The sequence below is a fragment of the Rhinopithecus roxellana genome, chromosome 10, assembly GCF_007565055.1.
Source record: "Rhinopithecus roxellana isolate Shanxi Qingling chromosome 10, ASM756505v1, whole genome shotgun sequence".
NCBI classification, from domain to species: domain Eukaryota; kingdom Metazoa; phylum Chordata; class Mammalia; order Primates; family Cercopithecidae; genus Rhinopithecus; species Rhinopithecus roxellana.
The window spans coordinates 1,878,215-1,903,858 of NC_044558.1; the positions used below are offsets into that span (position 1 = coordinate 1,878,215).

Here is a 25,644-nt window from a genome sequence, read left to right on the forward strand (position 1 = left end):
CTACTTATGGCTAGCCAATTTTCCCAGCACCATTTATTAAATAGGGAATCCTTTCCCCATTTCTTGTTTCTCTCAGGTTTGTCAAAGATCAGATGGCTGTAGATGTGCGGTATTATTTCTGAGGACTCTGTTCTGTTCCATTGGTCTATATCTCTGTTTTGGTACCAGTACCATGCTGTTTTGGTTACTGTAGCCTTGTAGTATAGTTTGAAGTCAGGTAGCGTGACGCCTCCAGCTTTGTCCTTTTGACTTAGGATTGTCTTGGCAATGCGGGCTCTTTTTTGGTTCCATATGAACTTTAAAGCAGTTTTTTCCAATTCTGTGAAGAAACTCATTGGTAGCTTGATGGGGATGGCATTGAATCTATAAATAACCTTGGGGAGTATGGCCATTTTCACGATATTGATTCTTCCTATCCATGAGCATGGTATGTTCTTCCATTTGTTTGTGTCCTCTTTGATTTCACTGAGCAGTGGTTTGTAGTTCTCCTTGAAGAGGTCCTTTACATCCCTTGTAAGCTGGATTCCTAGGTATTTTATTCTCTTTGAAGCAATTGTGAATGGAAGTTCATTCCTGATTTGGCTCTCTGCTTGTCTGTTGCTGGTGTATAAGAATGCTTGTGATTTTTGCACATTAATTTTGTATCCTGAGACTTTGCTGAAGTTGCTTATCAGCTTAAGGAGATTTTGGGCTGAGACGATGGGGTTTTCTAAATATACAATCATGTCATCTGCAAACAGGGACAATTTGACTTCTTCTTTTCCTAACTGGATACCCTTGATTTCTTTCTCTTGCCTGATTGCCCTAGCCAGAACTTCCAACACTATGTTGAATAGGAGTGGTGAGAGAGGGCATCCCTGTCTTGTGCCAGTTTTCAAAGGGAATTTTTCCAGTTTTTGCCCATTCAGTATGATATTAGCTGTGGGTTTGTCATAAATAGCTCTTATTATTTTGAGGTACGTTCCATCAATACCGAATTTATTGAGCGTTTTTAGCATGAAGGGCTGTTGAATTTTGTCAAAAGCCTTTTCTGCATCTATTGAGATGATCATGTGGTTCTTGTCTTTGGTTCTGTTTATATGCTGGATTACGTTTATTGATTTGCGAATGTTGAACCAGCCTTGCATCCCAGGGATGAAGCCCACTTGATCATGGTGGATAAGCTTTTTGATGTGCTGCTGAATCCGGTTTGCCAGTATTTTATTGAGGATTTTTGCATCAATGTTCATCAGGGATATTGGTCTAAAATTCTCTTTTTTTGTTGTGTCTCTGCCAGGCTTTGGTATCAGGATGATGTTGGCCTCATAAAATGAGTTAGGGAGGATTCCCTCTTTTTCTATTGATTGGAATAGTTTCAGAAGGAATGGTACCAGCTCCTCCTTGTACCTCTGGTAGAATTCAGCTGTGAATCCATCTGGTCCTGGACTTTTTTTGGTGGGTAGGCTATTAATTGTTGCCTCAATTTCAGAGCCTGCTATTGGTCTATTCAGGGATTCAACTTCTTCCTGGTTTAGCCTTGGGAGAGTGTAAGTGTCCAGGAAATTATCCATTTCTTCTAGATTTTCTAGTTGATTTGCGTAGAGGCGTTTATAGTATTCTCTGATGGTAGTTTGTATTTCTGTGGGGTCAGTGGTGATATCCCCTTTATCATTTTTTATTGCATCGATTTGATTCCTCTCTCTTTTTTTCTTTATTAGCCTTGCTAGCGGTCTGTCAATTTTGTTGATCTTTTCAAAAAACCAACTCCTGGATTCATTGATTTTTTGGAGGGTTTTTTGTGTCTCTATCTCCTTCAGTTCTGCTCTGATCTTAGTTATTTCTTGCCTTCTGCTAGCTTTTGAATGTGATTGCTCTTGCCTCTCTAGTTCTTTTAATTGTGATGTTAGAGTGTCAATTTTAGATCTTTCCTGTTTTCTCTTGTGGGCATTTAGTGCTATAAATTTCCCTCTACACACTGCTTTAAATGTGTCCCAGAGATTCTGGTATGTTGTATCTTTGTTCTCATTGGTTTCAAAGAACATCTTTATTTCCGCTTTCATTTCGTTATGTACCCAGTAGTCATTCAGGAGCAGGTTGTTCAGTTTCCATGTAGTTGAGCGGTTTTGATTGAGTTTCTTAGTCCTGAGTTCTAGTTTGATTGCACTGTGGTCTGAGAGACAGTTTGTTATAATTTCTGTTCTTTTACATTTGCTGAGGAGTACTTTACTTCCAATTATGTGGTCAATTTTGGAATAAGTGCGATGTGGTGCTGAGAAGAATGTATATTCTGTTGATTTGGGGTGGAGAGTTCTATAGATGTCTATTAGGTCCGCTTGGTGCAGAGATGAGTTCAATTCCTGGATATCCTTGTTAACTTTCTGTCTCGTTGATCTGTCTAATGTTGACAGCGGAGTGTTGAAGTCTCCCATTATTATTGTATGGGAGTCTAAGTCTCTTTGTAAGTCTCTAAGGACTTGCTTTATGAATCTGGGTGCTCCTGTATTGGGTGCATATATATTTAGGAGAGTTAGCTCTTCCTGTTGAATTGATCCCTTTACCATTATGTAATGGCCTTCTTTGTCTCTTTTGATCTTTGATGGTTTAAAGTCTGTTTTATCAGAGACTAGGATTGCAACCCCTGCTTTTTTTTGTTCTCCATTTGCTTGGTAGATCTTCCTCCATCCCTTTATTTTGAGCCTATGTATGTCTCTGCATGTGAGATGGGTCTCCTGAATACAGCAGACTGATGGGTCTTGACTCTTTATCCAGTTTGCCAGTCTGTGTCTTTTAATTGGAGCATTTAGTCCATTAACATTTAAGGTTAATATTGTTATGTGTGAACTTGATCCTGCCATTATGATATTAACTGGTTATTTTGCTCGTTAGTTGATGCAGTTTCTTCCTAGCCTCGATGGTCTTTACATTTTGCCATGTTTTTGCGATGGCTGGTACCGGTTGTTCCTTTCCATGTTTAGGGCTTCCTTCAGGGTCTCTTGTAAGGCAGGCCTGGTGGTGACAAAATCTCTAAGCATTTGCTTGTCTGTAAAGGGTTTTATTTCTCCTTCACTTATGAAACTTAGTTTGGCTGGATATGAAATTCTGGGTTGAAAATTCTTTTCTTTAAGAACGTTGAATATTGGCCCCCACTCTCTTCTGGCTTGTAGAGTTTCTGCCGAGAGATCTGCTGTTAGTCTGATGGGCTTCCCTTTGTGGGTGACCCGACCTTTCTCTCTGGCTGCCCTTAAGATTTTTTCCTTCATTTCAACTTTGGTGAATCTGGCAATGATGTGTCTTGGAGTTGCTCTTCTGGAGGAGTATCTTTGTGGCGTTCTCTGTATTTCCTGAATTTGAATGTTGGCCTGCCCTACTAGGTTGGGGAAGTTCTCCTGGATGATATCCTGAAGAGTGTTTTCCAACTTGGTTCCATTTTCCCCCTCACTTTCAGGCACCCCAATCAGACGTAGATTTGGTCTTTTTACATAATCCCATACTTCTTGCAGGCTTTGCTCATTTCTTTTTCTTCTTTTTTCTTTTGGTTTCTCTTCTCGCTTCATTTCATTCATTTGATCTTCAATCGCTGATACTCTTTCTTCCAGTTGATCGAGTCGGTTACTGAAGCTTGTGCATTTGTCACGTATTTCTCGTGTCATGGTTTTCATCTCTGTCATTTCGTTTATGATCTTCTCTGCATTAATGAGTCTAGCTGTCAATTCTTCCACTCTTTTTTCAAGATTTTTAGTTTCTTTGCGCTGGGTACGTAATTCCTCCTTTAGCTCTGATAAGTTTGATGGACTGAAGCCTTCTTCTCTCCTCTCGTCCAAGTCATTCTCTGACCAGCTTTGATCCGTTGCTGGCGATGGGCTGCGCTCCTTTGCAGGGGGAGATGCGCTCTTATTTTTTGAATTTCCAGCTTTTCTGCCCTGCTTCTTCCCCATCTTTGTGGTTTTATCTGTCTCTGGTCTTTGATGGTGGTGACGAACTGATGGGGTTTTGGTATGGGTGTCCTTCCTGTTTGATAGTTTTCCTTCTGACAGTCAGAAGGACTCTCTGTTGGTCTGTTGGAGATTGCTTGAGGTCCACTCCAGACCCTGTTTGCCTGGGTATCAGCAGCAGAGGTTGCCGAAGATAGAATATTGCTGAACAGCGAGTGTACCTGTCTGATTCTTCCTTTGGAAGTGTCCTCTCAGGGGTGTACTCCACCCTGTGAGGTGTGGGGTGTCAGACTGCCCCTAGTGGGGGATTTCTCCCAGCTAGGCTACTCAGGGGTCAGGGACACACCTGAGCAGGCAGTCTGTCCGTTCTCAGATCTCAACCTCCGCGTTGGGAGATCCGCGGCTCTCCCCAAAGCTGTCAGACAGAGTCGTTCGCGTCTGCACCGGCTCCCGCTACTTCCCCTGTTGGTCTTCAGCTGTGCGCTGTCCCCAGAGGTGGAGACTACAGAGACAGGCAGGCTTCCTTGAGCTGCTGTGAGCTCCACCCAGTTCGAGCTTCCCAGCGGCTTTGTTTACCTACTTAAGCCTCAGCAATGGCGGGCGCCCCTCCCCCAGCCTCGCTGCTGCCTTGCGGATAGATCGCGGCAGACTGCTGTGTTAGCAGTGAGGGAGGCTTCGTGGGCGTGGGACCCTCCCGGCCAGGTGTGGGATATATTCTCCTGGAATGCCTGTATGCTTACAGCGCAGTATTGGGGTGGGAGTTACCCGATTTTCCAGGTGTTGTGTGTCTCAGTTCCCCTGGCTAGGAAAACGGATCCCCTTCCCCCTTGCGCTTCCAGGTGAGGCGATGCCTCGCCCTGCTTCAGCTCTCGCTGGTCAGGCTGCAGCAGCTGACCAGCACCGATTGTCCGGCACTCCCTAGTGAGATGACCCCAGTACCTCAGTTGAAAATGCAGAAATCACCGGTCTTCTGTGTCGCTCGCGCTGGGAGTTGGAGACTGGAGCTGTTCCTATTCGGCCATCTTGCTCCGCCCCCCTATTATGTCTTTTCATCCTTGTAACTTAGCCCCCACTTATGAATGAGAACATACAATGTTTGGCTTTCCATTCCTGAGTTACTTCGCTTAGAATAATAGTCTTCAATTTCATCCATGTTGCTGTGAATGCCATTAATTCATTCTTCTTTATGGCTAAGTAGTATTCCATCATATATATGTGTGTATATATATGTGTGTGTATATATGTGTATATATGTATATACATATGTGTGTGTGTGTATATATATGTGTGTGTGTATATACACACACACACACACATACACCAGTTTTTTTATCCACTTGTTGATTGATGGGCATTTGGGCTGGTTCAATATTTTTGCAATTGTGATTTGTGCTGCTATAAACGTGCGTTTGCAAGTATCTTTTTCAGATAATGACTTATTTTCCTCTGGGTAGATACCTAGTAGTGGGATTGCTGGATCAAATGGTAGCTCTGCTTTTAGTTCTTTAAAGAATCTCCACACTGTTTTTCATAGTGGTTGTACTAGTTTACATTCCCACCAGCAGTGCAGAAGTGTTCCCTTTCCACTGCATCCGCGCCAACATCTATGATTTTTTGATTTTTTGATTATGGCCATTCTTACAGGAGTAAGGTGGTGTTGCATTGTAGTTTTGATTTGCATTTTCCTGATCATTAGTGATGCTGAGCATTTTTCATTAACAACAACAACAAAAAAAAACCCACCTACTCCTCTTCTCATATACAGTGAATTTCATGTTTTCTTTTCCTGAGCTCCAATTTCTTTTTAGAATTACTTCATTTGGCATTACTAATAGGCAAGTTTCTCCATTTTTCTGGATTTGGTAATATCACAACCCTATGCAGTTTTTCCTTGACTTTTTTTTTTATTATTATACGTTAAGTTCTAGGGTACATGTGCACAACATGCAGGTTTGTTACATATGTATACGTGTGCCATGTTGGTGTGCTGCACCCATTAACTCGTCATTTACATTAGGTATTTCTCCTAATGCTATCCCTCCCCCCGTTCCCCACCTCACGACAGGCCCTGGTGTGTGATGTTCCCCACCCTGTGCCCAAGTGTTCTCATTGTTCAGTTCCCACCTATGAGTGAGAACATGTGGTGTTTGGTTTTCTGTCCTTGTGATAGTTTGCTCAGAATGATGGTTTCCAGCTTCATCCATGTCCCTGCAAAGGACGTGAACTCATCCTTTTTTATGGCTGCATAGCATTCCATGGTGTATATGTGTCACATTTTCTTTATCCAGTCTATCACTGAGGGACATTTGGGTTGGTTCCAAGTCTTTGCTATTGTGAATAGTGCCATGATAAACATACGTGTGCATGTGTCTTTATAGCAGCATGATTTATAAACCTTTGGGTATATGTCCAGTAATGGGATGGCTGGGTCAAATGGTATTTCTAGTTTTAGATCCTTGAGGAATCGCCTTTTCATTAAATTATTTCACCTCTTCCTAACATTCTCTTCAGTATCTAACATGTAATATGTAATTCTTCAAATATTCAGGCAAGAATTAGGGCCATTAAGTAACATTATTTTTTATCCTAAGTCTCTGATAAGATGTTGTAAGCGAAATTATATCCTTGCTTTATAAGCCAGAAATGTTCATGAATTTGAAACATACCTTGGTGTACTTTTGTTATTTTATTTTTTATCCAATAAAAAGGAAAGTTAAGTTTGAAGGAAAGTACAAAATAAAATTAAACACTGGTGAAGCCAGGACCTGAACAATCTCTCAACTTTTGGCCACTGGTCTATGTTAGTGTATGTGAATGGATAAGAATCTTTAATGTCTCACACAGAGTGCTTCTCTAAAATCATTGTGGTATTTGGTTTCAGATGCATCAGATATGGAGCTGAGGCTTGTGGGTGGAAGCAGCAGATGTGCTGGAAGAGTTGAGGTGAAAGCCCAGGGTGCCTTGGGAATTCTGTGTGCTAACAGCTGGGGAATAAACATTGCTGAAGTTGTTTGCAGGCAACTTGAATGTGGGTCTGCAATCTTGGTCTCCAGAGAGCCTCATTTCACAGAAAGAACATTACACATCTTTATATCTAATTCTGGCTGCACTGGAAGGGAAGCGTCTCTCTGGGATTGTATACAATGGGAGTGGAAACAGACTGCATGTCGTTTCAATTTGGAAGCAAGTTTGGTCTGCTCAGGTAATTTCTGGACAAAGATAAACACACTTATTCAATTATTTATTTTTTGCACTTATTTAATACATGTTTATGAAGTGGCTACTCAACAGTATTAGGTCAAAAGTAAACGAACTAGATAAAAGTAATCCTACCCTCTTATCTGGAAGACAGGTGTATAATAAAAATATATAATAAAATAATTGTTTATTTAAAATTGTGTGAAGTAGAAGCACAAGATGAAATGAGAAGGCATAATTAGAAGACATTACCTATTTGCAGAGTTGGAGAATACTTCTGTGAAGTGATAGCTAAGGAAAGATGTGAAGGACAGGTATGATTTAATCATATGAAGAAGTGTTGGGAAGATTAATTTAAACAGCAGTATTTTATTCGAGTACCACACTTGGGAATAAGCTTGTGTTATTCCGGGAACTAAAAGATGGTTGAAAGAAGAGGTATTAGATCCAAGTGAACAAGGGTGAAAAGTTATAATAAAGTCTTGATATGTAGGGAAGGGAAAGGTTATTTATGGAATAGGAATTCTGGACTTTATTCTAAAGTGAATGATAAACCATTGAAGGCTGTAAGCATGATACAACTTGCATTTCAAAGACAGCACTCTGGCTGCAGTGTGGTGTGTGTGTGTGTGTCTGTGTGTGTATTGGAGAGAGGAGGCTATTGGATGCTGGGAGTCATGTTGTTGAATAATTCTAGGGAAGATGTGGAATTTTGATTAGGATGCTCACTGTGGAGCTGCTGAAAAGCTTCCAAATTTCAGAAATATTTAGTAGCTGAAACCAGCAGAACTTAATACACTGAATGTGGGAATAAAGATAAAGGTTTCTAGACTAAGCAGATGGGTGCACTGCAGTTTCATTGTCTGGAAAGATAATCTTGGAAGAGGAGCAGGTTAGAGAGAGTGGGATGATGAGTCCAATTTTGTGTGTGTGAAATATGAGGCAATAGTAAAGCAGTCATCAAATGAAGAGGGTTGGAGGAAATATGATATAAAATTTAGGTGATCAGAAGACTTCTATTGAATGGAGATGTAACTATTAGAGTCCTAGATATGTGGATGGAAACCAAATCTAGGAATAAAATGTAAATTGAGAATTTTTAAAGCCTAGATCAAAGAAAGAGGAGTTCTTAGCCCTGAGGAACAATAATATTTAATAGTTTATTGACATAAAAGAAGTTGGAAAAGCATACTGAGGAATAGTGGTTGCAGAATGTCACATCGCTAAAGCCAAGGGAAGAAGATGTTTCAAAAAGATGGGGACATGGATTAAAAAAAAACCCTAAGAAGCCAATATAGATGAAACTGAACAATTTCCACTAAACTTAGCAACAGAGAAGTCATGAATAAATTTAATAAAAGTAGTTTTGTCACATTAGAAAAAGGAGATCATTTCAAGTTGAGAAGGAAATGGGAGGTAAAAATGTTGGAATAATAGGCATAGACTATTTCCAAAAAGTTGAAATTTTAAGGGGAAGAAATAGATAAGGTGATGACTAAAAAGGAATATAATCTCCAGGGGAGTTACTCAATTTTTTTTATTGATAGGAGATTCTAGAGTAGTGCTGTTCAAAAGAGCATCACTTTCTGAGATGAAGTAAAATATATGCTGTTAGCTGATGTTAGAAGCTATGGGAAAAAAATAGAACTAGAAAATAGAATCCAGAGTGTTTATGGGACAGAATGAAATTCCAAATAAAATGATTGGGGTACGCCTTACTTAAAAGGTGAAACATAGACAAAGACTTGAAGGTCATGAGAGAGTCAGTTATATTTATATATGCAGAAGGAAAATACAAATAGAGATACAGCCAGTTGAAAAGCCTTGGGGTAGGATTATGCCTGATATGTTTGAAGAAGAGAAAGGAATCCAGTGCAGCTGAAGAGCAATAAGTAAAGCATCAGAACATGGCACCAAAAGAAGTAAATGAGCAGGGGAAGGTCACTCAGGGACAAGTAGAGCTTTGTAGGAGTTTAAGTTTTTACTCTGAGTAAAATATGGAGTCATGGGAGGATTTGGGGCAGAATACTTATTTAACCTGATACATCATTTTAAATGACCTCTCTGGGTTTTTATTTTTTTAAAAGATGAACTATAGAGGAATAATTATAGAAACAGGGAATCTGTAGGAATCTATTGCAGTAACTCAGGCAAGTAATGATGGTGGCTCAATCCAGGCACTAGGGTTGAAGGGGTGAGAAGTTTTGGGATTGTGGACATACTTTGAAAATACAGAAAACAAAACTTTCTGAAAGGCGAGATAAATTATGCAACAGAAGTCAAGAATTATTTCAAAATATTTGAATGTCTGGAATGGTGGAGTTCTATCAATAGAAATATGGAAGTCTGCAACCTTGGATAGAAGTTTGAAAGGACTCCAAAGAATTCACATTGAGATGTCTATAAGAATTCCAAGTGGAAATGCTAAGTAGAAATTGGATAAATGAGTCAGGAGTTTGGAAAAATGGCTGGGTTGGAGACAGATAATTTACATTACTAATATAAGTAGTTTTGCTGCAAAGAATAGAGTCAGAATAATGGGCAGTTTTTTTTGTTTGTTTGTTTATAAATTACTCATTTAGATGGATTACTGGGATCTAACCAGCAGGTAGAAGTCTTTCTATTCTTACGTTACACCATCTTCTTAAGATGACTACAAATCTTCATATATGTTGTTTAATGCTGAAGTTAATTAGCATTTTTTAATGTAAACAAATTGTGCAATTAATTTCCTTCTGAGGAGCTCTAAATCTAGGATTGGTGGGTCACCAAGACATAGGAAATAGATATGTAATCCAGATCTATGAATTTAAGTCTGTACTGTTAATCTCATTCTCTGAGCCCCTACAAATGGGATGTTTTAACGATGAATGGAAAAAAATTGCTCTGGGGTTAGAGGTGGAGATTGGAGACAGGGACAGATATTGGAAAACCCTAAAAACTAACTTTTGAAATACTATTTTGTAGCCCACAGGCAGCCCAGGCTGGTTGGAGCTGATATGCCCTGCTCTGGACGTGTTGAAGTGAAACATGCAGACACATGGGGCTCTGTCTGTGATTCTGATTTCTCTCTTCATGCTGCCAATGTGCTGTGCAGAGAATTAAATTGTGGAGATGCCGTATCTCTTTCTGTGGGAGATCACTTTGGAAAAGGGAGTGGTCTAACTTGGGCCGAAAAGTTCCAGTGTGAAGGGAGTGAAACTCACCTTGCATTATGCCCCACGGTTCAACATCCGGAAGACACTTGTATCCACAGCAGAGAAGTTGGAGTTGTCTGTTCCCGTGAGATTTTTAAATAATCTTAATTGGTGGGGCTAGAGATGGGGAGTATGAGGCTGGAGCGGATAAGTCCTGATGTCTCTTCTATGGCCTTGTCTCCTCCCAGGATATACAGATGTCCGACTTGTGAATGGCAAATCCCAATGTGACGGGCAAGTGGAGATCAAGGTGCTTGGACTCTGGGGCTTACTGTGTGACACCCACTGGTACCCAGAAGATGCCCACGTTCTATGTAGACAGCTCAGCTGTGGGGCTGCTGTCTCAACCACAGGAGGAAAATATACTGGAGAAAGAACTGGTCATGTGTGGGGACACAGGTTTCATTGCTTAGGGAATGAGTCACTTCTGGATAACTGTCAAATGACAGTTCTTGGAGCACCTCCCTGTGTCCATGGAAATACTGTCTCTGTGACCTGCACAGGTAAGAGAACAATGCTTATGGTTAACTACTGTCAATATAACCCAGAGATGGTAGAGGGAGTGTAGGATTAAAGGAAAGAGGGGTAAGAAAATGGGGGCACAGGTGGAGAGAGGATAGGCATGACAGTCAAAGAGTAACATGTAAGAAATAATGATAACTAGGGCCATTCCTAGGGTGAAGTTAACACCTCTGTGTTTGGGATTTACAAGTAGACATCATTAATAAAAATGATTTCAATAGATGACAGGGTTTGAGAAGTCCTCACCACAATTGCTGATTCCATGTTATCACAGAACTCTTCACCCTTTTCCATGTATTTTGGTCTTACTTTTGCCCCATTTCCTACACCCTCCACCAGGAAGCCTGACCCAGCCACTGTTTCCATGCCTTGCAAATTTATCTGACCCGTATTTGTCTGCAGTTCCAGAGGGCCGTGCTTTCATCTGCTTAGGTAAGCAGAATCAGTTTTAGGTAACACTGCGACCCTAAAGAATGTGACCTATTAACTGGACTTTCTCCTCTAAGAGGACAAAGGGCTCCGCCTGGTGGACGGGGACGGCCGCTGTGCCGGGAGAGTAGAGATCTATCACGACGGCTTGTGGGGCACCATCTGTGATGACGGCTGGGACCTGAGTGATGCCCACGTGGTGTGTCGAAAGCTGGGCTGTGGAGTGGCCCTCAATGCCACAGTCTCTGCTCACTTTGGGGCGGGGTCAGGGCCCATCTGGCTGGATGACCTGAACTGCACAGGAACGGAGTCCCACTTGTGGCAGTGCCCTTCCCGGGGCTGGGGGCAGCACGACTGCAGGCACAAGGAGGACGCAGGGGTCATCTGCTCAGGTCTGTGCTACTACCTTTGCACCCTCCTCTACGCATATGTGCACGCACTTGCACACACACAATTGTAAAGTATAGTGAAAAGTGTATGGCCTAGGAATAAAAAAAAAAGTCACTTGATTTTAATCCTATTCTTATACTGATTTCTTAATACCCTTGTCATATTACACTTGTCTGGGTATCATTCATAACTGAGAAAAATAAGATTGGTCTTACTGTCAGAGAAGGTTAGACCCCAAGAAAGGGACCTTACGTTACATCCACCTTGGCTCTGAGAACACACTGTCAACCGTGTCCAATCTGCCTTATTTTGTTGTTCTGTTTTGTTTTGTTTTAGGCTTTTAGTAGCCTGAAGCCATGGTTGTTAGTTTCTGTCTCTAGTGGTAAGCGAAAAAGAGGGATGAGGAAGGGACTTGACCAGCCTGACCAGAAATAGAAACGAAGAACCCATAACTGTATTCTCTCCCTTGGACATACCTGCAAATGGGATTAACCTCCTGATTATTTCCTGAATTGAATTTATGTTCGAGAGTAGAATGTAGAAGGTTGCATTTTAACTTAAGTTGATATAAATTTAAAGCTCAAATACTATATTTGGGAAACCCACGCAAATCGTGAAATCACACAAGACCCTTAGTTTCCATCAGATTTATGCTGTTAATATGTCAGAGTGATTTATGAAATTGTATCGTGAGCCCTAATATATTATTTCCAAGGGAAAAATGGATTCCTTGAGGAGGAATTTTCCAACTCCAAAGGAAATATTTAACACTAAGTTTTGTATTTCTCTGTAGAATTCACAGCCTTGAGGCTCTACAGTGAAACTGAAATGGAGAGCTGTGCTGGGAGATTGGAAGTCTTCTATAATGGGACCTGGGGCAGCGTTGGCAGGAGGAACATCACCACAGCCATAGCAGGGATTGTGTGCAGGCAGCTGGGCTGTGGGGAGAATGGAGTTGTCAGCCTCGCCCCTTTGTCTAAGATAGGCTCTGGTTTCATGTGGGTGGATGACATTCAGTGTTCTAAAACGCATATCTCCATATGGCAGTGCCTCTCTGCCCCATGGGAGCGAAGAATCTCCAGCCCAGCAGAAGAGACCTGGATCACATGTGAAGGTGGGTATCTTTCTAAACACTGGCTGTCACTGAAGCCCTGTGAAATATAACTTAGCACAAATAGCAAATCTTTCCATTCAGGAACACACGGCAGACTCACTGAAAAGTGCATGACAATAAATCCTGATTTATCACATCTATTCTATATTGAAATTTTATTATTTTGGTTTAGTATTTTACAGGGTATTTAAAAATGTATATTGTCTCTTTTGATTCCTTTAAGCTCCTTGTGAGAAGCTGGATGAAAGCACATAAAGGGATAACAACTCATAAAAAATTATGGTGTTTTTAAAAATGAAAATATTATGTATATACTTTGTCTTAGAAATTCTAGAAAGCCCAGAACTTTTGAGGAAATGTGAATTAATTAGGGAGATTAAACAGCTCTATTTTTTCCTGCAGAACATTTTACTATGGGAAGTTAGTTGATTATTTATAAGACATTTGTAAATTGTCTTATTTGATTAAAATTTAATATGTTTATTGTAGAGATTTTAGAAATTGTACAATTATAAACAATAAAATGCATTCCACGTTTAATCTGATTATCAAAAATAGCCATTACTAATATTCAGAAACATTAACTATTAGACTTCCTTTTGTACAAAAACTTGAAGTTATGATTGTGTGTATGAACTATAGATATGTGTATATGAAATATAGATACTATATATGTGTACATGTATATATAGTATGATATATATGCATATAATGTATAGCATTACACTATATTTAGGATTTCTGTATCCTACTTTTATATGTAAAAGTATACTGTAAATATATTCTAATTTCAATGAATAGCTTTCAAATGGCATGTAATATTTTATCATGTGAACATAAATAACCATGTGATTATTAGTATTAAGGCTATTTCTCAATGTCAAACTAGTATAAATAATGCCATTATAAGCATCCTTGTTCATTTTTAGTGAATCTCTGATTATATCTGAAGGTTATATTTCTAGTCCCATAATGAGTGGGTAAAATGAGTGAACATTTTTATGATTCTTAATATGTACTAGCTAATTACTCCAGCAGAAAACCTATGCATTAGTTTTCATTCTTATCACCAGTATATGAGAGCATTGATTTTATTTCACCCTTCCCATCAATGTTACACACAGAAAGAAACATATACACAGACATACACATACCTTCCCAAATTAAAATTTCACCTAAATCAACATAATTTGCATGGGCTTGGTTGGTAGTGGATATGGACATTATTTATGAGTATTGTCCATTTGTGCTTCATACTTTTAAGCATTTTGCTTCTTTTTACTATTGTAATTTTGTCACAAAATATCATTCCCCTGAAAATTGAAAAAAAAAAGAAATCTTGAAAAAAACCACAAATATCACTTATAGTACCATGATCAGTTGATGATATATAGCTGATGTTACACTCTTGAGTGTCATATATGTGTATATATTTTATATATATTCATCTATTTTATTGCAAAAAAGTTATACTATGCATTTTTGTGCTGCCTGCTCTTTTGATTTAGCAATATTTTCTCAAGTTAAAGTATATTTTTTTTACCATATGATACACTGTAATCTGATGCACCAAATCCCTGTCATTGGACATGTAAAAATTTCAAGTTATTTTTCCATTTTAAGTAACATCACATTAAATATCTTTAAATACAGAGAAAATTATTTTAAGCATATTTCTCAATATTTTCTTCCCAAAATCTATTTTCCTATTTGATCAATTATATTACCTGAAATTTTGGATTTCAACTATCTTAAGTTTTAATTTATCAATATTGTGTGTTAAAATTTTGCATCTATATGTATATGAATGATACTATGCAATAGATCTTCAGTGCTCTTTTTATATTTGTTGATATTAGCATTGGAGATTTGTTGAAATATAAAATTGACTAGGATGAATTCTGCCAGCTTTTATGATCTTTAATAGTATATGGAATAAAATCATTGTGTTTCAATATTTGAAGAGAATAACTACAGCTATTTTGGATAGTAATTTGTTAATACTTAAAAAGAATGTCCAGGACTATTGGCTTAGTCTCATTTTCTTGAGTCAATTTTGTGAAAGGATGAAAGAATGCATTAGTCAGTTCTCATGCTGCTAATAAAGAAATATCAGAAACCAGGTAATTTATAAAGGAAAGAGGCTTAATGGACTCACAATTCCACATGGCTGGGGAGGCCTCACAATCATGGCTGAAGGCAAAGGAGGAGCAAAGTCACGTTTTACATGGTGGCAGGCAAAAGAGCATGTGCAGGGGAACTCCCCTGTATAAAACCATCAGATCTTGTGAGACTTATTCACTATCACAAGAACAGCACAGGAAAGACCCATCCCTATGATTCAATTACCTCCTACCAGGTCCCCCCAACAGCACATGGGAATTATGGGAGCTACAGTTCAAGATTTGGATGGGGATACAGCCAAACCATAGCAAAGAAGTAGGATTAAAAACCATACTCTGAATGTATTATTATATAGGCCATTCAGTGATTTATTATTATATAGGCCATTCAATGGTAGGAGGTAGAAGCTAGTCTAAAAGTATTTATTAATGAGCAGGAGATTTACAAAAATGAAGAGAAAAAATAAACTCTTTCAAGATGTTTGGCTATGCGAGAGAGAAAAGAGTTAACCTGGTAACTGGAGAGGGACTCTTATGACAATGAGAAAGGAAAATTTTTAAAGGGTACATGTGAAAGTTACCAGGTTTGGGGACTTGGGGATGACTTATCAGACCTGGGGATAAGATGTTTAGATCAAAAACACCCTTTTGAATAGAAGCCAAATTACCTAAAAGTTAATTATCTACTGAAACTATATTATATTATTACGGGAACTAAGATCCAATAGAGAAATCCCGAGATTCTCTTTTGCTCTTCATGTGGTTGGTGGGCAGAGGTAAGGCAGAGGCTTAGAATATGAAAGAACGTGTAACAAAATAATAAAGAATGAGAAATAAAAATGATAAGATCATTCTAAAATATCGAGGATTCTGCCAACTTTTTTGACAGCAAGTTTAAAATGACCCCAGTTATAATTATCTGCAGTGAAACTCAGTATTTCAGGAACCAGCTTAAAGGAGGTGGAGAGTTAGGCTTATCCTGCATTTGTACACAGCCATGTGACGAGAGGTCACTAGTGCCAAGGCATTATTCATTTGGGAAAGAGAGTGTTTGTAGTTATGATCTTAGTATACATACTTACAGGGAGCGAAGTGAAGGCAAGAAAGGACTGATAATTGGAAGACATAGAAGAAGCAATGGTCTATGGATCAGACTTGAGCCAAACGAACATTAGTTATATTTGGAGAAATTGTGAAAATGAGAGGGACAAGACAGGAGGTTTGTGTCAGATAGGACATTGAAATTTGGAAAATGAAATCAATATGTTTTGTTTTCAGACACCTAGAGTAGAAAATGAATATCTGGTTTGGCCTCGCTGGAGATGCTTCACCCCTTGACTGTGACTAGTACAAACCACAGTCATGTGTAGGGGCTTATTCACTTTACAGGTTCTTGTCTAATCTATGTAACATTGAAATTCTGCCTACCTTACCACACCCATATTCATCAAGCACATTTATTACCTTCAAGTTTTTCTACCTCAGCATTCTCCCACAACCTCCTTCAGGAGTAAAGACAGCCATGTTTTGTGCCTTTGTAGATAGAATACGAGTGCGTGGAGGAGACACTGAGTGCTCTGGGAGAGTGGAGATCTGGCACGCAGGCTCCTGGGGCACAGTGTGTGATGACTCCTGGGACCTGGCTGAGGCGGAAGTGGTATGTCAGCAGCTGGGCTGTGGCTCTGCTCTGGCTGCCCTGAAGGAGGCTTCATTTGGCCAGGGAACTGGAACCATCTGGTTGGATGAGATGCAGTGCAAAGGAAATGAGTCATTTCTATGGGACTGTCATGCCAAACCCTGGGGACAAAGTGACTGTGGACACAAGGAAGATGCTGGCGTGAGGTGCTCTGGTAAGTGTGAAAAGGCCATGCTTAAACTGAGTCTCCCAGGAATGGTAGAGAATATTGGGAAACAGCCTCACTCAGAGAGTTGAACTGAAGATACTAGGATTTCTTGCTGAAGAATGAAAGGCTATGTTAAACTAATGTTTTTCCACAACTAAATAAGATAATGTTCCACAGTTATCTAAAATAGCCCCCATAATTCTGAGGGAAGAAAGCTGGATTTAGCCTTAGACTAAATCCTCTTAGCAAGAGGATTCTGAGGAGTGATATTTTAAATGACAGCCAATGTTCACAGACGTAAAAAGGATATTTAAATGACATCCAATATTCACAGGAGATGTAAAAAGAAATACCCAGTTCCTTTTCGTTCGTTTATGTCTTTCTCTCTCTCTCTCAGGACAGTCGCTGAAATCACCGAATGCCTCCTCAGGTAATACCTAAGGCTATAAGGAAGGTCGAGGGAGGGCAGAAACTGCTATGATAATCAAAGAAGACTCTGGACTGCAGAAATATCAGTCTGTGAGTCGCAGCCAGTGGTATCAATAGCTCTGTGATTGCTTTGCTATGCAGTCCTTCTCTCTAGAAAAATCCTTTTTACACACAGAGAAGGATAAGACTCTCGTGGTACCCTCATAGATAGAGTTATCTTTCTAGATTCTTGAGTATTCTTTGTGAGACTGGCAGAAACAGCTCAAGCCTCAGGAGAATCCCTTAAACCCAGGAGGCAGAGGTTGCAGTAAGCCGAGGTCACGCCACTGCACTCAGCCTGGGTGATGGAGTGAGACTCCATCTCAAAAAAAAAAAGAAAAAAAGAAACAGCTCACAGCTCAAGCTCTAGTATTTTCTGATTTCTGATGTTTTAGTAGTGAATGCAATGCAAGAGGAAAGGTTTAATTATCAAATCTTTCACATAAAATTGGAAGTAATTTAGGGCAATAGAATTATGGAAAGATTTGGATTCAGTTGTTCCTAGATAGTTTTCATCTAAAATAGCTCTCAAAGATTATGTATTGTTCATGAATATGCTAAAATGTATAGCCATTATTCTTCTCAGCAACTAGGGAACAAGTTTTTTTTACAATGTATAAACCCACAACTGATATCTACTAGTTTAATACTTATCAATGCTTAATTTCTATACAGGTCATTCAGCACTTATTTTATCTAGTATCTTTGGTCTCCTTCTCCTGGTTCTGTTTATTCTATTTCTCACGCGGTGCCAAGTTCAGAAACAAAAACATCTGCCCCTCAGAGGTGAGAACCCCACTAGGATTGTATCAAATGTGAGTTACCTGCCACCAAGGGCACACAGGATGGGGGATTCTTGCAGAGGGGAAGAAATGCACTTGGCACTTTGAGTAGGATGGATTGGAAAGTGCCAGGCCAAATGCAGAAGCATGTGGAAGGATCAAGAATCAGCCCATCCACAATTTCCATTTACACAAATGTAATCTTTTAGAAGCTGTAGCTTGCAATACAGATGATGAGTCAGAGAGGCAAATATCTTAGCTGATAGAAGAAAGGGAATGGTATGTTTGGGTTCAGAATCTAGATTGCAGAAATAGCCAATAGAAAATGTAGAAGCATGGTGGAGGATTAAGAAAAAGAGTGTCCTGGGTTTGAACACCACTTATATAATTTACTAGCTGTGTGGCCTTTGGCTAGAAACTACCTTTCCAAAATCCAATTTCCTAATTTGTCAAGATAATAGTAGTACTACCTCATTACGTTAAGATAGTTAAATAAATTAATCATCTGTATGAAAAATGGCCAGCACATAGTAAGTACTATGTAAGGAACTTGGTAATAAAAGTGGAAGAATATCAAGGGTTCAAGAAAAAGGAAGATAAATATTAAAATTGTTAAAAATTCACTAGTAGGGTAGGTGCTGAAAGGGTCATTGGTTTTTAGCTCAGAGGGATTAGTATGTGTCAAACCTTAGCATTAAGTGTCCTAGTATAAGGGATAGGCCATTTGAATTTGAATCCTAACCATGAAGCATCCATTCTCAGTTTCAACCAGAAGGAGGGGTTCTCTCGAGGAGAATTTATTCCAGGAGATGGAGACCTGTCTCAAGAGAGAGGACCCACATGGGACAAGAACCTCAGGTCTGTGCAACTCCAGGGGCCTCACTCCATGGAGAGGGTGGGAATATAAAGACCACTGATATTTAGGAATTCCCACCCGATGGAGATGTGTCTCAGCCTCTTATACAAAATACACGAAAGGGAAACAAATGGGGAATAGATAAAATAAAATATGACTCAAAATTAAGAAAACTGGAATATACATTCTCACTTATTTCATCCTCAGTGTCATACTTAGTTCATGGCAGAGGCACCAAGCAGAGAAGACTAAAATAAAAAGTATTGTTTCTTCTGATAATAAGTCAAATACCTTGTCCACAGTTTCATTACAAACAATAATTGTTTTCCAATTTCGTTACATTCTATTTTAATATGGTGGCTAAGTTCCTTGACTCTTACCTATATTTATACATTTATAATTATTTTTAAAATAATTTTATTATGATATGCAGTGTGGACAAAACAGTGCATAAAAGTAAATCTCTTTGGAAATAACTTATAATGGAATTACTGTGACAATACAATGAACACCATCTGGCAAAGCAACTTTCCAATAGCTATACAAATTTTACTCCTCTAAGTTATAAATGAGAATGTATTTTACTGAATAATCACTGACACTAAATAGTGTCATCTTTTATAATGTTGCTAATTTAGTATTTGATAAGTGGCATCTCATTGTTATTTTAATTAACATTGTTTTAAATTTTATTTTTGTATTGATGTACATAGTTTCTAGGTACACATGATAATTTAGTACATTCATATAATTTGTAAAGATCAAATTAATGTAATTGGGTTATCTGTTACTTCAAATATTTGTCTTTTTATTATACCAGAAACATCTGAATTATCTTCTAGCTATTTTGAAATAGCAATAGATTATTGTAAATTATAGTCACCTTATTGATTTATCAAACACTAGATTTTATTTCTTATAATTGTATATTTGTACTCAATCAACCTCTCTTTATCCTCCTTTTCCCCTACCCTTTCCAGCCTCTGATAACCACCAATCTACTCTCTATCTTCATGGGACATTTTTAGCTCCCACATATTAATGAGAACATGGATATTTGTCTTTCTGTGCTTGGCTTATTTCATTTAACATAATGACCTCCAGTTCCATCATGTTACTGCAAATAACATGATTTCATTTTTTATGGCTAAAAATGTGTGTGTATATATGCCACGTATTCTTTATCCATTCATTCATTGATGGACACTTAGGCTGATTCTATATTTTGGCTATAATAAATAGTGCTGCACTAAACATGGTGCAGCTATCACTTTGTTATATAATTTTCATTCTTTTGGATACATACCCAGAAGTGGAATTGCTGAATCATATAGTAATACTATCTTTAGTTTTTTTGAGGAAAATCCATACAGTTTTCCATAATGACTATACTAATTTATACTCCCATCAATAGTGTATGAGGGTTCTCCTTTCTTCATATCCTTGCCAGCATCCATTATTTCCTGTCTTTTTGATAAAAGCCATTCTGCCTGAGGTATGATATCTCATTGCCTTTTTGAGTTACATTTCTCTGATTATTAGTGTTGTTGAGCATTTATTTACATATTGGCCATTTGTATATCTTTTGAGAAATGTCTATTCAGTTCTTTCACCCATTTTTAAAATCAGATTAGTTGGTTTTTTGCTATTGAGTTGTCTGAGCTCTCTCTATATTTAGATTATTAACCCGTTATTAGATGGATAGTTTAAAAATATTTTCTCCCACTCTGTGGGTTGTCTCTTCACTTTGTTGATTGTTTCCTTTGCTGTGCAGAAGCTTTTTTGATTGATGTAATCCCATTTGTCTATATTTTTGCTTTGACGGCCTGAGTTTTTGAGGTCTTACCCAAGAATCTTTGCCCAGACCAATATCCTGGAGTGTTTCCCAATGTTTTCTTCTAGTAGTTTCACAGTTTCAGGTCTTACATTTAGTTATTCAATCCATTTTTATTTGATGTTTTATATGGTGTGAGACAGAATCTAGTTTCATTCTTGTGCGTGTGGTTATCCAGTTTTCCCAGTGCCATTTATTGAAGAGACGGTCTTTTCCCAGTGTATGTCCTTGCTGTATTTGTCGAGAGTGGCTTGGCTATAAATGCATGGATTTATATCTGGGTTGTCTATTCTGTTCCACTGGTTTATGTATCTGTTTTAGTACCATGCTGATTTGGTTACTATAATGTTGTAGTATATTTTGAAGTCAGGTAATGTGATACCTCCAATTATGTTCTTTTGCTTGGAATAGCTTTGGCTATTGGAGGTCTTCTGTTGTTCCATCTAAAATTTATGATTGTTATTTCTATTTCTGTGAAAAACGTCATTAGTGTTTTCATAGGGATTGCACTGAATCTGTAAATTGCTTTGAGTAATTGCTTTGGTTATTTTACAATATTAATTCTTTCAATCTATGAGCATGAAATATAGTTCCATTTTTTTGTCCTCTTCTATTTCTTTCATCAGTGTTTTATAGTTTTGTTTGTATACATCTTTCACTTCTTGGTTAAACTGATTCCTAAGTATTTTATATTATTTATAGCTATTGCAGATTGGATTGCTTTTTGATTTCTTTTTCACGTTATTTGCTTTTAGGATATAGAAATGCTACTGATTTTTATATGTTGATTTTGTATTCTGTAACTTTACTGAATGTATTTATTAGTTCTCACAGTTTTTTGGTGGAGTCTTTAGATTTTTCTAACTATAAAACCACATTGTCTGAAAAGAAGGCTAATTTGACTTCTTTCTTTCCAACTAGGATGACCCATATGTCTTTCTCTTGCCTAACTGCTCTGGTTGGGACTTCCAGTATTACGCTGAATAAATGTGGCGAAAATGGACATCTTTGCCTTGTTCCACATTTTAGAGGAAATGTTTTCTATTTTTCCCCATTTAGTATCATATTAGCTGTGGATTTATCATACATGGCCTTTATTATGTTGAAATATGTTCCTTCTATACCCAGTATATTGAGGCTTTTCATTATAACAGGATGTTGAATTTTATGAATGATTTTTTAGCATCTACTGATGTGATCATATGGGTTTTGTTCTTGATTCTGACACTTCTTTATTGATTTGCTCATGTTGAACAATCTTTGCATCCCTGGAATGAATTTCACTTGATTTTGGTGAAAAATCTTTTAATCTGTTGTTGAATTTAGTCTGCTAGTATTTTGGTGAGGATTTTTACATTTTTGTTCATCAGCAACATTGGCCTGGAGTCTTCTTTCTTTGTTGTTTCATTGTCTGGTTTTGGTATCAGGGTAATGCTGGCTCTATAAAATGAGTTTAGAAGTGTTCTCTCCTCTTCAATTTCGTTAAGAGTTTGAATAGAATTAGCATTAGTTCTTCTTTAAATGGTTGGTAGAATTCAGCAGTGAAGCATCAGGTCCTGGGGTTTTCTTTAGTGACAGGTGTTTTAAATTATTATTATTATGGCTTTGATCTCATGACTTGTTATTGATTTGTTGAACTTTTCTATTTTTTCCATGGTGCAGTGTTGGTAAGTTTGTATACGACTAGAAATATATCCATTTCTTCTAAGTTTTCCAAATTGTCTATAGTTGTTCATAATATTTTTAAGTGATTCTTTGTATTTCTTGGTCTCAGTTGTTATGTCTCTCTTTTCGTTTCTGATTTTATTTATTTCAGTTTTCTCTCTTCTTACTTAGTCCAGCTAAAGGTTTATCAATTTGTTTTATCTTTTCAAAAAATCAACTTATTAATCTTGCTGCTCCTTTGTAGATTTTAAGTCTTAATTTAATTTATTTCTTCTCTGATTTTTATTATTATTTCTTTTTATCTGCTAATTTGGGGTTTGGTTTGTTCTTTCCTTTTTTGTTCTTTGAAGTGCACCATTAGCCTGTTTATTTGCAGTCTTTCTACCTTTTTTTCCCCCTTTTTAATATGTAGTCTCACTCTGTCGCCCAAGCTGGAGTGCAGGGGTACAATCTCGGCTAACTGCAACCTCTACCTCCCAGGTTCAAGCAATTCTACTGCCTCAGCCTCTGGAGCAGCTAGGATTACAGGCACATGACACCATGCCTGGCTAATTATTTTTGTATTTTTGGTAGACATGGGGTTTCACCATGTTGGCCAGACCGGTCTCGATCTACTTTTTTGATATGGGTGTTTACTGCTATAAACTTCCCTCTTAGTACTGTTATTTAGTGTATTTTTTTTGTTTTTTTGCTGTATCCCATATATTTCAGTATGTTGTGTTTTCATTTCCATTTTTTAAAAAACTCTTAATTTTCTTAATTTCTTAATTTCTTTCCTTTTCATGGCTGAGTAGTATTCCATGGTGCATATATATATATACACACCACATTTTCTTTATCCACTTGTTGATTGGGCTGGGTCCATATTTTTGCAATTGCAAATTGTGTTGCTATAAAAATGCATGTGCAAGTGTCTTTTTCATAAAATGACTTCTTTTCCTCTGGGTGGACACCCAGTAGTAGGATTGCTGGATCAAATGGTAGATCTCCTTTTACCATTATGTTATATTATATTATATTATTATATATTAGTGTTAGTTAATAATATAATTATATTATAAGTCATATATTATATATTATATTTATACTCCATTATAATATGATATAAATTTATATTAATATAATATATAAATTACATTATATATAAATTACAATATAATATGTAATTTATTATATTTATATGTAATATATAAGTTACAATATAATATGATGTAAATTACATCATATTATATTAAATTAATCTACAATATATTAATATATAATTATGTTATGATTATTAATTTAATATATTAATTAATATATACTATATTATAGAATAAATTATTAGAATAATTTAATGATACATAATTATATATGATATATTATAAATAACATACTATATAATTATAATAATAATTATATATTATATATTATATAATATTTAATATATTTATGTTATATTATATTATATATAATTTAATATAATTATATAGCATAATTACTATATAGTCTATAATATGTACGTTACATATTATAATATGTAATCTGTAATAGATAAGTTATATATTATAATATATAATATAAAAATAATATATATGATATATGATATAATATACAATATATAGTATATATAATTTATATAAGTAATATATACTATATAAAAATAATATATAGTATATATAATATACAAATGTACCTTATATATATAAACACTCCATTTTACGTGTATGTGTATATACACAATGGAATATAGGTGAACTTTAGGGAAATTATACTAAGTGAAATAATTATGCTAAGTAAAATTAGTCAGCCAGAAACAGACAAATACTACATGATTCCCTTTATAAGAGGTACATAGAGCAATCAAATTCATAAAAACAGAAAGTAGAATGGTAGTTTCCGGGGACTGGAGGAGGGAAAATGGGGAGTTATTCTTTAATTAGTATAGAGTTTCATTTTGCAAGATAAAAAGAATTCTGGAGATAGATGGTGGTAATGGCTGCACAAACAACTGAATGTACTTAATTTCATCAAATCATACACTTAAAAAAAAATCTTGGGATTCTGAAAAGTAAATAACACATTGAAAAGAGATGTCAAACTGAGGAAAGACTATTGTGATCATGATGGTAAATTTTCTGTTTGTTTTTTTTTCTTCCTGGACTCCTAAAAAAGCCCATCTTTCTGGCCAGAGGACAGGGGAAGGAAAATCCAGGGAATATGGGGGACTCTTCCTATTTTTCAGTTTGCTTTGTTGGCCCTAGCCCTACTCCAGTTTCAAAGGCATATCTGCCCTGCTACAGCCAATGTGGCACAGGCAACCAAGTTTGAGAGAAGATTTATTTCTCTGGATAGCAGAACATGAAAGAATGACCCCTGTTATGCAAATCGTTTGTGGAAAATCCTCATTCTCTTTTCTCTTACTACTTCCTAGTCATGTGAAACTTTACTGCAGTATGAAAAAATAAAACTGTGAGATAACCCATTTATTTTCTTGCCAGAGAAAATAGAAAAAGAAGCCACTGAAAGCTAGAGACAATAGAGGAAATTCCATAGAGGGAAGATCAGGAGAAGCGGTCTTGAAGCAATACAAGTACCAGGTTTACCTTTTAGCTGCAAATATGCAGAACATCCACAATAAAGCATAGCAAAGTATTTGAGAACTGAACAAAAATATATATACTACTCAAATCCCAGAACAACTCATACTGGTACATACAAAAAGCATACCCAAACAGAATAGTAAAGTCTTTGAGAACTAAATTGGCACTAAATAAACCACCACAGATTGCAATCTGAACCTAACTGGGTTGATCGCTTGCTAAAACAAAACAAAACAAAAATAAAAACAAAAATCCACTTTCTCCAAAGTGTTTTAACAAAACTTTTGTAAGACTTAGAAGTCTTACAACATAATATTCAAAATATCCAACATACAAACCAAAATTATTCAACATACAACCAGGAATATCTGATCGATTCTCATGGAACAGACAACCAGCAACTGCCAACCTACATTAAACAGGTTGGAATTATCATACAAAGACTGTAACAGCGTGAAAGCTATTATAGCCATATTCTATGAGGCAAAGGCAAGCTTTCTAGAAATGCATAGAGAAATTTTTTCAGGAGAGAAGCAGAATCCCATGGAAATTTAAAAATTCAAAATGTCAGTATATGAAACTTTTTCAAAAAATCACTAGATTGCCTCAACAACAGAATGAAGATAACAGAAAAAAAATCAGTGAACTTCAAGACAGACCAATAGAAATTATTCAGTAAAATAGGAAAAAAGATGCCTTAAAAATGGGGAGAGAGGAACCTATGGGAAT

At 37.0% G+C, this 25,644-nt stretch overlaps 1 protein-coding gene across 1 annotated transcript in view; it reads left to right on the forward strand.

The window, feature by feature from the left end:
- Positions 1-25,644, forward strand: part of CD163L1 (CD163 molecule like 1) — a 91,520-nt gene that overhangs the window by 60,343 nt on the left and 5,533 nt on the right. Inside the window, exons 9-18 of the mRNA XM_010388036.1 lie at positions 6,793-7,113; positions 10,077-10,391; positions 10,495-10,809; positions 11,168-11,260; positions 11,335-11,649; positions 12,441-12,761; positions 16,426-16,734; positions 17,126-17,158; positions 17,872-17,982; positions 18,741-18,836. Coding sequence (XP_010386338.1) covers positions 6,793-7,113; positions 10,077-10,391; positions 10,495-10,809; positions 11,168-11,260; positions 11,335-11,649; positions 12,441-12,761; positions 16,426-16,734; positions 17,126-17,158; positions 17,872-17,982; positions 18,741-18,836 — 2,229 coding nt within the window. The remainder of the gene's footprint in view (positions 1-6,792; positions 7,114-10,076; positions 10,392-10,494; positions 10,810-11,167; positions 11,261-11,334; positions 11,650-12,440; positions 12,762-16,425; positions 16,735-17,125; positions 17,159-17,871; positions 17,983-18,740; positions 18,837-25,644) is intronic.